The sequence below is a fragment of the Labrus bergylta genome, chromosome 17, assembly GCF_963930695.1.
Source record: "Labrus bergylta chromosome 17, fLabBer1.1, whole genome shotgun sequence".
NCBI classification, from domain to species: domain Eukaryota; kingdom Metazoa; phylum Chordata; class Actinopteri; order Labriformes; family Labridae; genus Labrus; species Labrus bergylta.
In genome coordinates, this window is record NC_089211.1 from 15,745,565 (window position 1) to 15,762,560 (window position 16,996).

Sequence of the window (16,996 nt, forward strand, 5' to 3'; positions counted from 1 at the left end):
TTACATGTCATGCATCTTGTACTTCCACAATATTATAATGCAATTTAAAATCACACACTGGTGCAGTACACCATCATTACTGTAGGCCATTGTCAGTGTAAAAACAGAAAGGTGTATTGACGGGGGGAAAGACAACAACAAGCTGAATGAATGTTTGAGTTTCTTGACAAGTACAGTAGTTTCTGTTACTAAAGGTCTGGGGTACATTGACTGGAGAGGCAGCTGAAAATATCTATTAACAGTGCAAGTAATAAAAAAAGTTTTTACAATCACCCATAGGCAGCCTTTACAACATCCTATTGTTAATTAGTCCCGCATTGCACAGTACAAACTAGATATCTTGGCTGGTAACAATCCATCACAGAAATGAAGGCGATGTTGTGTGTTGGATTGAATGTTCAATGTTAAGAAAACTTTTTTTTGCTGAACATGAAAATTGAATACAAAACACAATGCTTGGGTTGATAACGAAATTGTGCCTTTTGTCATTTTGTCCAGTTGATTGTGCTCCAACTCATTAGTTGATCATTTCTCAGCAGTTTGTGCAACACTCAACATGAAAAACATCAAGGCCAATAAGATGGTGGTCTGCTCTAGAATTTGGTTTGCAGTACTTTACACAGACATTTTGGTTTTGAATTAATTTAGACAAGGACTTTTTTTCAGTGTAAAAATACAATATATGAACCAACAAAGTGGACTCTATTAGATATGTTAAATACTGTGTCTTATTTACCATCACAATTTTGTGTTTCTTTTGGATAGACTGCAGAGAAGCAAGTCCAGACCTGAATAAAAGTCGTTCTCTGATATTTTTTTAGTTATGAATTATTAGTAGGTTTGGAAAGCAAAAATGTAAGAAAGATGTATTTAATTAAAACATAAAACTGTTTGGCTGCTTAACTGACGTACTTTGATGTTAAAGAGTTAAAAGTAAAAAAAGGGATTATATGTCTAACAAATTGATCCTATTTTCTAACGGTATCTTTCATTAAAAAATAACCCAAATACTTTACAGTATCAGCATGCAAGACAATGTAGTGTAACTTCAAATAGAGCCCACATCTCATCCTCCTCTCTCTGTGTCCTGTCATCTTTCTGACACTTTGCAGAAAAAGAGCCGGGAGGAGAGCTGCGGCGAGGGCAGCGGGGTGGAGATCCTGGAGAACAAGCCTTACGAGGACGGACCCGGGGGCTCGGGTCAGTACACACACAAAGTCTATCACATCGGCAAACACATCCCATCCTGGTTCTGTGCCATCCTGCCTCAAGCGGCCCTGCGCGTGGAAGAGGAGTCCTGGAATGCCTACCCTTACACACGGACCCGGTGAGTCAACCACATAAGACTCACAGCATAAGTCTTCAGATCCTTACATTAAGAGCAATTTGGATAACTTTGAACCAAGGACCGATTTTTACGTGTTGGTGTTCAAATGACTAAAAGGTTAATCTTGTTTTGGAGATACTCCATTATAGTGCTTCTGCCTGCAGCCCTATCAGAGTGTAAGGCTGCAATTTAATCCATGGGGCAAAAGTGGGCTATCGTCGGGGCGGCAGTGGCTCAGTCTGTAGGGACTCATGTTGGGAACCAAAGAGTCGCCAATTCAAGTCAGTGGACCAAATCTGGAAATTGACAGGCGGCCCCGTCACTCTGACATCTCTCCATTAGTGCATGTCCATAGGATCCTGTTTATGCATGTGTGTGTATTTCAGCCTATGTGTGTGTGTGTGCAGCGTGATCAGTAACAGAGTGTAAAAATTGAATTTACCCTTGCAGGATTAATAAAGGATATATGATCTTTAAAATGTTTGATATTACCTGACAGGCTCAGTTTGTAATTCTGCCTGTATATACGAAAGAATGGGAATTCTCTCAGGGATCCTTTCTGTAAAGTGTCAGAAAATTAAAAAAAACAATCTGAATCTGTAAGTGGCAAATAAATGAATAAATAAATAGCAGACATTCTTTGGTTAACCCATTATAGCCTTTTTCATGGTTGCAGTCTGAGGCAATGTTCTTGAGTAATTCCAAATCTTTTAGTCATTTGGACCAAGAAAAGAGTAGAGAATTAAAGATGTAAAGGACTTGAGTACATGTTCTTAATTAGAATCCATCACATTACATTTTTAAATGGAAATTGACTCCCAAAGCAGAATTTTGAAATGATGAGTGCGGTTGGTTCTAAATAAACTATTGCAAAAACGGCTCCGACACTGAAACCACCCAGAGCAATAAAAACATTTGCTTTTTGGCAGGCTGGCATCACCTGGAGTAGAAGGATTGACCTTTGAGTAATAAAAGTGTGTTAATGGTTTTTATTATGGGGCTTTTAATTCCATTAATTTCACCAATGAAACAACTTTTGGTTGTTTTTTGCTGAGGGAGCAGTTTTTTCATATAGAGCCGTTTCAGCTGAATAATCATATTTTCATTAACTGCACACACTGTTGCCAACTTTTTATGTTCGCCTGATGTCTTAATCCTTCAAACAGCCCCGTCAAGTCTACTTTTCAAGACGAGCATGATGTCATGTCCTTGGCACTGATTCTGGATTCTTATAGATAAGATATGAGGGATTTCAGTTAAATATTTATAGCTCCTCCATTAGGTTTAAGCAAATCTCATGCACATTAGAGGCCCTGCAGACATATTTTCTTAATCAGCCTGTTGCCAAGAGAGAGGGAGTTTTTACATGGACATTTTTAAATTCAAGGACAGTTTTTTTCACTTGTAAGACTTGTGTGTTTGTGTGCTTGGTCCGGGGTTCGATCACCAGCCATATGTCAGGTCCTTGGGCAAGACACTGAACCCCAAATTGCTCCAGCTGCTGTGTCAGTGGCCAGTGAATGTGTATGAATTAACAAACTATTACTAATGGTCACTTTACATAGCAGCTTCTGCATCAGTGAATGGGTACGCTTGGGAAGTTGTGACCTGCAGTGTAAAAAGTGCTTTGAGGAGTCAGAAGACTAGAAAAGTGTAATACAAGCTATACAAACTATAAAAGCTCAAATCCATTTAGCGTTTACCATGCATGGTAATTCCATGTTTTAATCAAGATCAAGCAACTTTGAATGAAAAGGGAAATTAATGTTTCTGCTTTTGTCTTAACACTTGCTGGCCTTGAAATCTGATCAGTCTGGGCGCTCAGATGTTTCTCTCCAGAAGTTGTCTTGGCCACTTCGGGCATCATGTAATATTCATACACATTTTCGTCAATATTCAGTCATAAGGAAACAGTGGTTCATTAAGACATTCAGTGAAGAAGCAAAAGCTGTAGAGCAAATCCTTGCAAAAGTTTATAGTCAGAAATATAGGCCATGCAGTAAGACTTCAACAAACAATTAAAGCCTATTTTTGGAGTTCATCACATTAATCTGCCAATTTTCTAAACTGATGGATTTTGGCTTACGGGTTCAAGATCTGTTCAAAACCAGTTCACTTCCCAAAATGTGAATAAAGCCACAACAATAGAGCCTCAATAAAGATGAGATGGAACCAGAAAACGTTGGTGGTCAGTGGCCTTCGGATAAATGAATGAATTACTTGACAAACCATTTAGATTGTTACAGTGCAGCTTAAATAATAATGCAAAAAGTATATCACTTGTATGTTTTCTAACTCGGGTGTCTGAGAGCTTTGGAACGGCTATTTGTAATTCTCAAACTTTCTAGACATTAGGTGTTTGATGAACGAGCCTGTCTTCACAGTATCTCATCAATGGATTTAGGGTTTACGTTACTCAAAAGGCCTATTGACAAAATCTTCTCAGCTTCCTCCACATACTTGAAAAGTTGTTTGTATTTTGTCCTTCAGGTATACTTGTCCATTTGTGGAGAAATTCTCTATAGACATTGAGACATATTATAAACCAGATACTGGAAACCAGGTGGATGTCTTCAATCTGTCCTCCGCTGAGAAGAGACAAAGGACCATAGGTGAGTCTGTCGTCAGTCACCCTGCACAAACACAACCTCAGCCACCTTAACCGAAAACTCTGAAGTCTAGATGAGAAAGCACCTTGAGTCAGGTGTTCAGTCAGGATGTTGTGACATCAGTTTTGCATTTGTCTGATTCATAATCATGATTTTGTCCCTCTTCAGACCCCATAGACATTGTGAAGGACTACATCGCTCCTCATGAGTACCTGGTGGAAGAAGACCCAAAGCTGTATCAGTCCCTTAAGACAAAACGAGGTCCTTTGTCAGACGACTGGATTGAAGAGATCAACCAGAGTCCGGGTCGATGTCCCGTCATGTGTGCCTACAAACTCTGCAAAGTGGAGTTCAGATACTGGGGCATGCAGTCCAAGATCGAACGCTTTATACACGACGTGGGTAAGTTTGATAGAGGGCAGCTGTGTGTGTTTTTCCTCCTTTAGTTTGTAAGTCAGGTCTTTCTCTTTGATACTAAAGTATAAAGACATAACCCGCCCTAAACAGCAAAAAACCTTATAAACTTCTGCAAGATTTGAAGATAAATAAGAATTTTATCACAAAAAGGATCACATTTTGGGACTTGAGCTAAAAAAGTTGAACATATATCTAAAAGGAAAAGCGGTGAGTTCAAAAATAACCATAAACCTGAGGAAGTCAGCCAGAAAGTTGCAGTGAACCTCTAAAGGTTCTGACTGATTTGAAAGATAACAATAAAAAAAATTAATGAATAAAGCAATGGCAATTTAAATGTTGTAATATGGTCATAATGTATCAAACTTCATTATATCAAACTGAATAAAAGGTTTTAAATATATCCAAAAAAGTTAGGTTTAAAGCTATTTCCTTGCATACGACTGAAGTTAAGGGTCTGAAAAAGTCCTCGTTCACTTTATCAGGTCAGGCACCTGGCTCTAAAGCTCCTGCAAAAAGGAGTCTAGAGACATTTCCTGCTGAAGTCAATGTATTTCTGTTTCTCTGCTGGGATCCATGAATCTTGATTCTTCCATTCAGCCCTCTGTTTGCTCCTTGTAGAGTTTCATTCAGACTCATGAACCAACAGCCACCTCTTCTGCCACACTCTTTAACAATCACTTCTTTCTTTCATTTAATATGCTTCTACCCTTTTTTGTTGTTGTTCTTTTTTGGGCCTTTGCCTTCATGAGATAGGACGGCTGAAGAGAGACAGGAAATGTTGGGATAAGAGAGTGGGGGATGACATGCATTCAAGGGCTGAGGAGGAGACTTAAAGCATGCCTTAGCTCCGCCTCTTTGCCTCTTTCTAGAGGTGTTAAAAGTTAAGTAGAGTAAACTTTTCAAAATATGGTAAACTCCACTGTGGGATTAAACACCCCTCTTCAAAAACCAATGGATGACATCACTGACACAACATCCATGTTATATGTAGTCTATGTTCAGGACACTCCTGTAAAAGTGATTTTTATTTAATAAGGCAAAATACAAATAATACTTATTCAAAAGTCCAAATTGTTATCCAATTTTAAATGTTAAAAGATGTGAAAAGTGACGTGTTATCAAACATTAAATAAAAAATAAAAAGTATAATTCTCTGAGCAATTTAAATACAAAAGGGCGTAGAAAAGTAAAAAGTGTGAAAAGCAATAGGAGAAGAAATAAGATTAAAATCTTTCATATCTCTAAACTTTAGCATGGAGCCAAAAACTGACTTATAAAGAGAACATAACTCTTTATTGTAAAAGTTACAGTATGTCACAGAAGTCTGATTTTGTTCTTTATTAAAAATAATTTGCCGTCCTCTAAATCCTGGTTTGTGTCCCTCAGGCCTTCGTAAAGTGATGGTTCGGGCTCACAGACAGGCGTGGTGCTGGCAGGACGAGTGGTATGGTCTCACCATCGAGGACATCCGGCAGCTGGAGCTGGAGACGCAGCTGGCTCTAGCCAAGAAGATGGCCCAGTACAGCCTCAACGAGGAGGGGGGGCCGGAGATCAACGGCTCCTCTGTGAACCCGGACCAGGGAGCTGAAGTGGGTGGGTCGGCTGCAGAGACAGAGGGAGGAGTAGTGGGGAAGCTTGGAGACTCACTGGAGACACGAGGGGAGCTCACCAAGCAGTGGTCCACCTCCTCCAGGTCCTCCAATAGGTCGTCAAAGAGAGGAGGTACGGATGAGTTTCTAAAATGACATCATTTGTTCAGGGCATGCAAATTAATTTATCTTCTGATGAACTTGTTTTTGTGTGAACAGGGAGTCCATCCCATCAGAACATCTCAGAGTGGAGGATGCAGAGTATCGCCAGAGACTCAGAGGACAGTACAGACGACGAGTTCTTTGATGCTCACGGTAAAATCTTTGTTTCAGATCCCCCTTGTATCGGAATGATGCAGAAAGTGTAATTCCCTTCAGATTTTAAAAAAAAAGCATTAAAAGTAAACTCCTCCAAGTTGCCACACCAGCAACATCTCCGTCATGATAGAGGCGTAGCAAAGAGTATCCACCCTCGTATTCATATTTAGCCAGTCCTGCCTTCAAAAACAAGATAGCAAAAGCATTAATGCCTCAAAACCAAAGGGTCGGCCTCGCCTGTCACTCTTTGGTGTACTTTCTTTGGTGTCAATTCAGTGAAAAAAAAAAAGTCATAAGAAAGATGAACACCCTGTAAACCCCTGTTTGTAGTTTAGCTTGATATACCGTGTGTATTTCTGCTTTATACCATGGGATTTTTGTAGCTACAGATAAAGTAATGGTTGTTGGTCTGTTAGTTCTATAAAGCAGTTTGAAGTGTTTTATTGTTCCTTCAACGTCACTGATCTGTTACTCAGATTGGACTTGATGGATGTTTTTAACCGTTTCCTTCTGGGCAAATAGATTTACCTGATCCTGAAAAAGGATGCCCCCTCCAAGACCTTTGTTTTCTGTCTATATGCCCACTCACACACAATCGCTCTGGTAAGACATACACCTGCCCTTAGAAGAAGGACTTAAAATGTACAAGGTACCAGGAGGCTTTTCTTATATAGGAGCAGTGAAGCAGAGGTTTGATCCCTTTTTTTTTTTTTTTTTAGCAGTTTTGGGCAAATTCAAGAATAGCAAGCCTAAGCTCTGAGGTTTCTAAAGGGGCAAGTCTACTGAGTCGGTTAAAAAAAAACATATAAAGGAGTCTTCTGTTTCTGGAATTGGTTTCTCTTAGTTTCAGATAGTGTATAAGTCTTCTTTCCTGTGTGTCATGCAGAGGGCTTCTCTGACAACGAGGAGATGTTTGCCAAACAGATCACAAAGTGGAGCTCCAACGATCTGATGGACAAGATCGAAACAATAGAGGCGGATGAAGCACACGGTAGGCAACTCATTACACACATAGCATCCAATTTGAGATATTTCGAGGTTTTGGTTGAATCTGTACACTGAGAGACGAAAACCAGAATTGAAATAGACATATGATAGAATGAACGGATGTTTTCACAGAGACTTTGTACCAGGAGTCAGGTGGAGAGTACGCTGTGATGAGTAACGAGGAGAGCGTCATGGAGGTAGGCCTGTGTTTTTTTTTTATTACTTATTTCATTCATTTCTTTTTCACATTCTCACTTTTAATAAAATGTCTTCTCAACTTCTCCTCCGTTTACTGTAGTGAAATTAGGATCTTCTGTCTGCTGCATCCATCAGCTGAATTTTATTTCACCAGTTATAAAGATTTAAGGGCCCTATTTTTGTTCTGTGAAAGGGGGGTGGGAGATTCAGATGAAGGCAAAGAAAGTTTTAGTTTTTTCTGTTGAAACTGGGCCAAATATGTCAAATTGAATTCATTTGAATTCCATGGTGAAGAGGCAATTTAATGTTTAAAAACATGAATCTGATGTACTGCTTTGAGAGCTTGTGGCTAACTTTCAATCCTTGTTTTGGATTTTTTATTTTATTGTACAGTGTTGTTAAAATTATTTTCCCAGCTTCATGCTTTTACTGTCTTCTCTTTTTTAATTCAACGGTTTTTCCCCAAAAATCTTTTTTTTTAACCCTGTTTCCTTCTGTCTGCCGTCTGCCTTCTTGCAGGATTCGTCTCGGCAGTGTCTCCAACCATCTAAAATTCACGCCCTTGTTCTGGTGCTGCATGGAGGAAACATTCTGGACACTGGCTCTGGTAAAGGAGCAAACTATCTATCTATCTATCTATCTATCTATCTATCTATCTATCTATCTATCTATCTATCTATCTATCTATCTATCTATCTATCTATCTATCTATCTATCTATCTATCTATCTATCTATCTATCTATCTATCTATCTATCTATCTATCTATCTATCTATCTGTCTATCTGTCTATCAAGTGAGTGAGAACTGCTCTAAAATCTAATGGTTCTATTCTTGGACTAGTTATACACTATCCAATCGTATCCATTATCCTGCTGATGAAAAATAGAACCAAAGTATTGTTCCTTGGTAAAAATAGAGCTTTAATATATCCCAATTGGCTGTTTATAACCACTGAGTCTGTTTAAAAAGTAAACAATCTAGGAAAAAAAACAAAAAAACATATATATATATATATATATATATATATATATATATATATATATACACTTTGTGTTTTTTTTTACATGGAATATCAAATATTTTGTTGTCCTACTTCACAAGAAACATTCAAAGGACAGAAAATGTGTGAGTGCTTCTTGACAGTGGACCCATTCACTCTTTTTTTAAGGGCCAAACAAAAGGAATCTAGAATTCCACAAAATACAAAAATAAAGCCCAGTTCCCGTCTGTCTAAAGGTGAGCAGAACAGCAAGCAGGGAGACGGAAACACTCTGAGTGGAGCCTTCGAGACTGTGATGGGGGTCCACTACCCTGCTGCTCTGGGCCGCATTGCCATCCGGATGGTCCCCTGTCCAGCTGTTTGTGTTGATGCATTCTCGCTGGTCTCAAAGTGAGCATAACCCGATAATTTAATTAGTACGCTGTAATACATGCTCAACCCCTGCTGTGTTAATGTTAAACGCGCAACCAGAGAAATAATGATGTGTCTGTTCTGCTCGTCAGCCTGAGTCCCTACAGCTATGACGAGGGCTGTCTGTCCAGCAGTCAGGACCACATCCCTCTGGCTGCTCTGCCACTTTTGGCCACATCTGCACCACAGTATCAAGACGCTGTTGCAACTGTCATCTTACGAGCTAACCAGGTGTACAGCGACTTCATCAAGTCTCTAGAAGGGGAGACTTTTAACGGCCAGGTGAGCGAGGCATCCAACGATTTCTACCAGTGGCTTGGTGATGCTTGTACAGATTAAGCCAATTTATCTGTGTTTGTGTATTTATGTTTTTGTGTGTCTTTTTTTTTTTTTTTTTTTTTTTTAGGTGTGTGTGATTGGGGACTGTGTCGGGGGTATCCTGGGGTTTGATGCTCTCTGCAGCAGCTCAGTGATTGTGTCAGAAAGCCAAAACAGCAGCAGACGGGGCAGCGCCATCAGTGTCCAGGTATGACTTTAAACTGTCTTGTATCAAATAAGTCTTGTGCTAATGATCCAAGCAAGTAGGGACTGGATCATTTCCCCAAAAGGTGGAGTAGCCACATGTAAAATAGGAAAACCACTAACTCCAACCTCAGCAGCAACTATTTAAGCACACATCGCAAAGCCATCAACCTAAAGGGAAAAAAAACAATCTTGTTGTCTGTTATGTCATTCAATTTAATTTAACTTGATAGCAAAATCTGTTTTTCATAAATCTGTTTTGTTATAAATGCTATGTCTGAAACATATATATATCATTATATTCACTTAAATTCTGTAGTTAGGCCTATATCTTCATGTTAACATGCTAATGTCACAGCATTGTGTATTCTATCTCGGCACGCTACACAACACACTACTTGGCAAACTCTTTTCTAACTTATGGGGGGCAACTAATATAAAGGTTAAAAAAAACAAACAAATAAGTTTACCTTCAGCTCATGATGTGACTTAAAATCACATGTGAGTCTAGGAACAAGCCAGCAGCTCTGTGAGGCTGGAGATTTATGCACAGATTAAAGTTCCAAAACATAAACTTATAATATAGCTACCTTAATTATGTAAAAAGTGTTCTCTTAATGCTTTTGTCACATAATTTTTTGGCTCCTAAGGGTCTTTTAGGAGCAAAATAATTGACATTAAATCGCCACATTAAAGACAAAAGTAATACATAGATCTTTAGCTAGCCATTCATGAGCATAGGGGGATTGTGCTAATGTGGTTATACATTAAAACTGCAAGATAAAATTATAGATATATTTTACCCTTGTTTTAGACCTGACAATGTTCTTTTCTTTCCTTGATCTTGTTTTTTTTTTCAGGACACGGACCTTCTATCTCCAGGTATCATCATAAACAGTGTTTCTCCCTCCTCACCGACCCTTGAAGGAAGTCGCCATCTCAGCCGCAGCAACATCGACATCCCTCGATGCTCAGGTCCTGATGACCCAAAGAGGCAACTTCCACGCAAACGCAGCGACTCGTCGACGTATGAGCTGGACACCATCAAACATCACCAAGCCTTCCTGTCGAGGTGAGACACAGAGGATAAGTCTCCACCAGATTTAAACTAATCTTTGTAAATTTTAGCAAAGGATCGCTAGAGAGACCCCAAACTTGTTGATTTTGAGTAAAACTCCATTGGAAAAACAATAATTTTACCTACAAGAACACAAGAGTTGCTCATTGTCCAGTACGTTTTTTTTGTATTAATAATATATAAGGTAATGTTGGATCTGAAGTAACAATTTGAAACACCAATTTCTCACAGTGACACAAAAAAAAAAATATGATGCTGCAGCCCTTACAGTCCATTATGGGGCTGCAGGCTTAAGAAATATATGCCACACATTATGTTTCTGTAAGGAACTGAGGCACCAATTAATGCACAATCAGGGTCGATGTGTACAGTTACCAGAAACCCCCTTTAAAACGCAGGGGCACATTAATGCATTTCATCCAGTATTACAATACACAAGTTTCAGAAAGGGGCCATTCTGGTTAATACATACTTTTGCTTTTTTATCAATTCTAATCCAAATACTATGGTACTTAAACTGTAGTATAGCTATTGTATTTACCTAAAAGATCCGAGTTGTCTCTCTGAGATTCCTGAGTAATGACATAAACGCTATGTTTGTTTTTTCTTTGCGCAGTCTTCACTCCAGTGTTCTCCACGGGGAACCCGGATCCCGGCGCTCCAGTAACAGCACCATGCTGGAAGGAGGATCTTTGGGAAAGTTTGACTTTGAGGTGACTGACTTCTTCCTGTTCGGCTCTCCTCTGGGGCTTGTGCTCGCACTGCGGAAGACAGTGGTGCCCTCATTAGATGGTGAGGAAGAGTTTTTCCTTTTTATTGTGCGTTTGTTTGTTTGTTAGTTTCTGTAGTTTTATTATCAAGTTCCTATTGTACCTAATCAAGCTTTTACTGAAGGTAGAAAAATGAAAAACTACACAACATTTTATTTTTACAATATGAGCAGGAAGTGAAAGTTTTTGAACGTCTGATGTTTTTTTTTTTTGCTGTGAGAATTTCATGTCTCCAGCTGCTGGAGAGCAGGTGTCAGGGGTCAGACGTCATGTTTCTGATCTCAGAGGCTGAAAATATTCTGCTTGAGATGACACAAATACGTGATAAAAGTCAGTGCTCACTGTGGGTCTGTGTGTCCTTTGGGCTTTAAAGAGGAGAAGCTTCTCTGTAAACATACAGTGCATCTGTTTGCTAATAAGCAAATTGACAAAAAATGTTAAACGGTTGAAAAGTGTTCTACAAGTTTTTCAATTCATTCTTTAAAAAAACTCAACATGTAGACATTAATTCCTTTAGGAAGTAATGTATTTATTATTTATTTTAAACTTATTGCATGATTTGTCTTTACAAATAGTAAGAGGAATATGATTGAAATTGCATATGATTTGGATATTGCCGGCAGCAGGATGAAACAGGACGTCTGTTTCTGTCCAGAAGAAAAATAATAAAGTAGTTTTTTTAGGATTAAATTTAAAGCAAACTAGAGCTTTGGGGGTTCTTAAAGGCAATTCTTCAACATTTAGATTGAGCCAGGTTTTCAATCCCAGCAAAGCTATTTGTGTCCTATATTTTCTGTAAAGACATGGAATTGTTTCCTCAAAGATTATTGAATATTATTTCCTCAAATATTACCTAAACAGAAGATAAAAATGTTTTTCCTGAGCTACAGCCAGTTAATTTCTCTGAATGTGCGAAGTTTATCTCGGGGTGTTTCAGCTCAATGTGACATCATTGCCAGGTGTAGTTACAGGTTACAACTTTTAAACAGGGTTTTTTTTATTTCTTTCTATACCCTTTAACTCCCAGTGTGTTCATTTCCCCTCTACAGTGTCCGCTCTGCGTCCAGCCTGTCAGCAGGTTTACAACCTTTTTCATCCAGCTGATCCCTCGGCCTCACGCCTTGAGCCGCTCCTGGACAAACGTTTTCACATGCTGCCTCCGTGCAGTGTCCCTCGTTATCAGCGCTTTCCTCTCGGTGACGGACTCTCAGCTCTCCTGGGTAAGTCACCAACAACAAGAGACACTTAACTGTTGTTTTACCACATGAATTCTTTACCACAAAGAGGCAAGTCTCTGTACTTCATATCTTTCTCTTATCCGCCTTCCTAGTTGACACCGTTCAGAGTAACCCTCAGCTTCTGATGGAGTCCAGCTGCTCAGTGTACCAGCGCTGCCAGGAGAATAGTGTCAATGAGACGTCCATCCCTGTGCCTGTTCTTAACTGGCAGAGCTCACAGCTCCACTCAGACAGTGAGTTTTTTGATTGCAGTGTTCCCCTTATTCTAGTTGGTTTGGTTTGAATTCACATTAAGTAAATCAGTCTTCTTTATTATTTCACCAAAGGAAAAAAAAGTGTAACGCCAAATGTCAAACTACTTAATTTATTTACTGATAAAAAATGTGAGTAAATCCTTCAACGGGACAAAAAAACCAGAGACACAGTCAGATCAGTATTGTAGATTTCTTCACTTTAGCAAAACTTTAATGGAAAAGAAAAGAAATGGTTATCTTGTTTAAAGCAGCTCTTCAATTGTTTCTTGTAGCATCAGATTACAGAGATTATTTTCCTGACTCACAGCTTTGATAACTGCTCTCATAAAATGCTTGATTAGATCACATTAGAAATTTCACTTATTTGTTTAATCAATTGAATCTGGTGGCTTTGAATAGCGCTCCCACTTCAGAACCAGCCTCTGTTTACAGTTTCCACGGCAACGTTTTCCACAGTTGAAAACAGATTGAGATTTTTTTAAGAGAAAACATTACTCACACTTGGACCAGACAGGATCATCAAAAAGATAGGATTTACCCCTTACGCGGGGATCTCTGAAATGGACACAAACTGAAAAGTTCCTCATATAAACTTTAAATCATGGGTTGATTATTAGTTAGTTATAAGTTATTCTTTGTTCTCCCTTAACCCAGCTTGTTCATATGTTTCCTTTCTTCCGTCTCTGCAGCTGATTCTTCTCACTCCCACATGTTTGTGGACGGACAGTACCCCCTGTCCACATCACCTGGAGTCCCTCACCTTCGATGTAACCGCAGGGCGAGTGAGGCCAGCTTAGCCAGCCAGGTGTCAGGGTTAGCCGACTCTTACACCGCCTCCAACATCGCCACCAGTGAGTTGAACACTCACCTGCTTTGCGTAAATCCATGTTTTGGTCTACTAGCTGGCATTTACAGTGTTGACATTCTGATTTCCTCCCAACAAAACATCCCCTCATGAAGTCAGCTCGCCCAAACCGTCCCGGCTGCTGTCCCAGCTGGCTCTGCCCTACAATAAGTTGTCCTGTCGGAACCCGTCCTTTCGCTTGCGACAGAAAATTCGGCAGGTGTTCCCGAAATCCAACGGGGTGGAGTCAGAGCAGAGCTCGGTCACTAGCTCTGACTTGACCTCAAACAGATCTTCTGATTTCACCGATGTCACCTCTGACATCACAGACCTCAACTCTGTGCCCCCGTCACCCAGGGTTCTGAAGAACGTAGAGCAAGGTACCCTGGGAGTTGTAGTAATAGTAAGAGGACATGAAGGAAGGATGCAAGCCTCCATCCTCATTCCCAGTGGTCTGTCCTTCCTCTCTCAGATAGCTCTCCTTCAGTAGAAAAGCGAGATTCAGAATCAATCCTTGTGTGCGACTTCTTTTTTTCTTAGCTCAGCTTCACGGGAACCTTTTCTTTGTTTCCACTCAAAAAAAAAAAAAAACTTTGACAAGGTTCTCAAAGATTCTGAGTTTGTTTGTAAATGTTTCCAGCCTCTCTAGACCTTATCACTGTTAGTTTGTTTTGGTATCTCTTATTTAAACCCTTAAACCTCTTACTTACAGTTTGTGAAAAGTGTTCATCTCTTGATGAGCAGAACGTAGATTTGCAGTGGAAACATCAAACAAACATCGAGATAATGGATTCCCTGGTTTGTAATTTTACTCTTTTCTTTCTCTGTAGTTGCTTCTCGGTGGTGGGGCAGTAAGAGGATGGATTACGCCCTCTACTGTCCGGATGCCCTAACAGCCTTTCCTACAGTGGCTCTGCCTCATCTCTTTCATGCCTCGTACTGGGAATCCACTGATGTCGTCTCTTTCTTACTACGACAGGTCTGTCGAGTTTGTATATATAAAGTCAAAATTTCAATTCCATCTTGAATTCATAGTTTATTTTTTTGGCAATGCTAGGGTCTTAGCTGATCTGGTGTTGATCCATCATTGTGGTCCACTCTGGAATGTCTCAATCAGTATTGGACGAATGGCAGTAAAACTGGGTAAAGCGATTCAATGCTTTCCAGAGGATGAATCCCACAGGCATCAGTAATCCTCTAACACCAGGAAGTCAACATTTATTTATAGTAAAATGTCTTGGCATCTATTTGATTGATTGCCAAAAAAAAAGAAGAATTTTAAGTCAACAATAAATCTGGGGATCATCTGAATTTGGAAGTAATTATCTCATCATAAGCTCTCAAACACATTTTTCAGTGATCTCTGAACATTTCATCTGAGGTCACCATAAAATTTACATTTTTGTTTCAAGTGAAATATCTCAACATTTCTAAAAAAAAAAAAAAGTTGCCATGGGATGGCTACAGTCATGATTCCCAGAGAATGAATCCTATTGACTATGGTGATCTTTGTGGTTGGCACAAATTTGTCTGTCTCATCCGTGGGTAGCTCTGTTGCTGAGGTGTTTTGTTGTTATGCTCTGTTGTGTCAAAGCACTTTGTGAAGCCTCGTTTTTCAAAGCGCTATACAAATAAAGTTATTAGCATGATTAAACGTGGGGAAATTCATGGCCCTCAGATCATGAATCGTAATGAATTTTGTGTAATCATGACTTTTGATCTGAGGTGACATGACATTCACAGTTATTGGTTAGTTTAAATGATATACATTTATTTTCATCTCTATGAGGATCCAGAATATAAAGATCAAAAGAAAGAATCTAAATATCATCTCAAATTCAACCACATTGCTTTGGCAGACTGCTGTGTCATCCTTTTTTTTTTTTTGGCTGAACCGTGAAGTGCTGAGACAAGCAAAGATTCCCTGCCAGCATTGTGATCAACAACTTATGTATAATACTTATTCCAGACTATTTTTTAAATAAATACATATACATATAGGGGGGGGCTGTGGCTCAGCTGTAGAGTCGGTCGTCTCTTAACCGGAAGGTCGGGGGTTTGATCCCCAGCTCCTGCAGTTACATGTCCGATGTGTCCTTGGGCAAGACACTTAACCTCATGTTGCTCACATTGGTTTATTAGTGGTGTATAAATGTTTATGAATGGGATTAATTAACACTGATGGACACTTAACATAGGGCCATCAGTGTGTCAATGGGTAGGGGTGACCTGCGGTGTAAGTTGCCAGAAGACTAGAAAAGCGCTAGAAAAGCTCAAGTCCATTTACCATTTTACCACTTACATTGTCCTCCCCAGGTGATGAGACACGAAAACTCCAGTATTTTGGAGCTGGATGGTAAAGAAGTGTCTGAATTCACGCCGTCCAAACCTCGAGAGAAGTGGCTCCGCAAGAGGACTCATGTTAAAATAAGGGTAAGATCCTTCTTTCTACTTCTAAGTATTTTGTATATAAATGTTTACAATGTAGATGTAAAAATGGCTACTTTTTCACACTCCAGCTTAGTCAGCGTCTCCAATACTTTCATTGTAATTGTGATGGAATCCCCACTTATTATTTTGAGCAATTACTTCATCGGTACCCTCTTCAAAATGATTTGGTGGTATTGGTTTAGTTCAAGTTTTTATCGATTGTTGCATTTATTTACACATACATCGTTTTGAATATTGACTAATTAGTTGTTATCCTCATAACGGTTCTGCAACAACACAATGCTGTGTAACTTTCTTCATTATTGATACACTTAATTCTAGAATCAATCCATAGTCCTAGAATGAAGCACACCTAATTTGATAAAGACAAAGTAAACAAGGTGCTTTATTTCGACTTTCGCACATTTTTCACAGTTCTATTTTGTTTGATGCTTTTTAAAAAACATACGTACTTTAAGGTAATAATATAAAAATGTGTAATTGAACCTTGAAACAAGGGTTTTCATTAGTTTCGGCAATACATCAGGGCTCCTTGTCACATTTCTGTGACTTGTTAGCCGTTGGCTGTTTCATTTTGACCATCAGATGGTTTAATATAAATAACTGTTAGAGGCCAAATTTAGTCATCCTGTTCCCTCTTCTCTGATTCATCATCTCTCACTTCCTCTTTTACTGCTAATACTTTAGTACTTTAACTAAGTAGAAGTGTCAATGAGGTTTTTTGTTTTCGTTTAACTAAAGAAGAAAAATTTGCAAGAAACTCCCAACAGGAGGATTTGGATTGGTACCTAAATGTTGCATGAAAGATGGAACCCAGGCCAACATCTCTGTTGCGCAGCTAGTAAAGCTTAAGTGCTAAGCTTAATTAAAAATGTAATCAACTGAGCGCTTCTCTCATTTGAATGTTGGCAACTGCACAGTTTAAAGAGGTCATACCCTCCCCAGTCCCCGGGTGAAATGACACACAGCAAGTTACCTCAA

General features: G+C 39.3%; 1 protein-coding gene across 2 annotated transcripts in view; it reads left to right on the forward strand.

Annotated features, from left to right (window-relative positions):
• LOC110000491 (membrane-associated phosphatidylinositol transfer protein 2-like) overlaps positions 1 to 16,996 on the forward strand; it is a 52,204-nt gene that overhangs the window by 26,207 nt on the left and 9,001 nt on the right. For both annotated transcript variants that reach the window (XM_065965459.1, XM_029281610.2), the window contains 18 exons: positions 1,113 to 1,327; positions 3,818 to 3,939; positions 4,105 to 4,338; positions 5,740 to 6,075; positions 6,162 to 6,257; positions 7,147 to 7,251; positions 7,380 to 7,444; positions 7,965 to 8,052; positions 8,684 to 8,837; positions 8,951 to 9,140; positions 9,265 to 9,384; positions 10,241 to 10,452; positions 11,075 to 11,250; positions 12,278 to 12,448; positions 12,559 to 12,699; positions 13,410 to 13,571; positions 14,395 to 14,543; positions 15,881 to 15,997. In XM_065965459.1, coding sequence (XP_065821531.1) covers positions 1,113 to 1,327; positions 3,818 to 3,939; positions 4,105 to 4,338; positions 5,740 to 6,075; positions 6,162 to 6,257; positions 7,147 to 7,251; positions 7,380 to 7,444; positions 7,965 to 8,052; positions 8,684 to 8,837; positions 8,951 to 9,140; positions 9,265 to 9,384; positions 10,241 to 10,452; positions 11,075 to 11,250; positions 12,278 to 12,448; positions 12,559 to 12,699; positions 13,410 to 13,571; positions 14,395 to 14,543; positions 15,881 to 15,997 — 2,853 coding nt within the window. The remainder of the gene's footprint in view (positions 1 to 1,112; positions 1,328 to 3,817; positions 3,940 to 4,104; positions 4,339 to 5,739; positions 6,076 to 6,161; positions 6,258 to 7,146; positions 7,252 to 7,379; positions 7,445 to 7,964; positions 8,053 to 8,683; positions 8,838 to 8,950; positions 9,141 to 9,264; positions 9,385 to 10,240; positions 10,453 to 11,074; positions 11,251 to 12,277; positions 12,449 to 12,558; positions 12,700 to 13,409; positions 13,572 to 14,394; positions 14,544 to 15,880; positions 15,998 to 16,996) is intronic.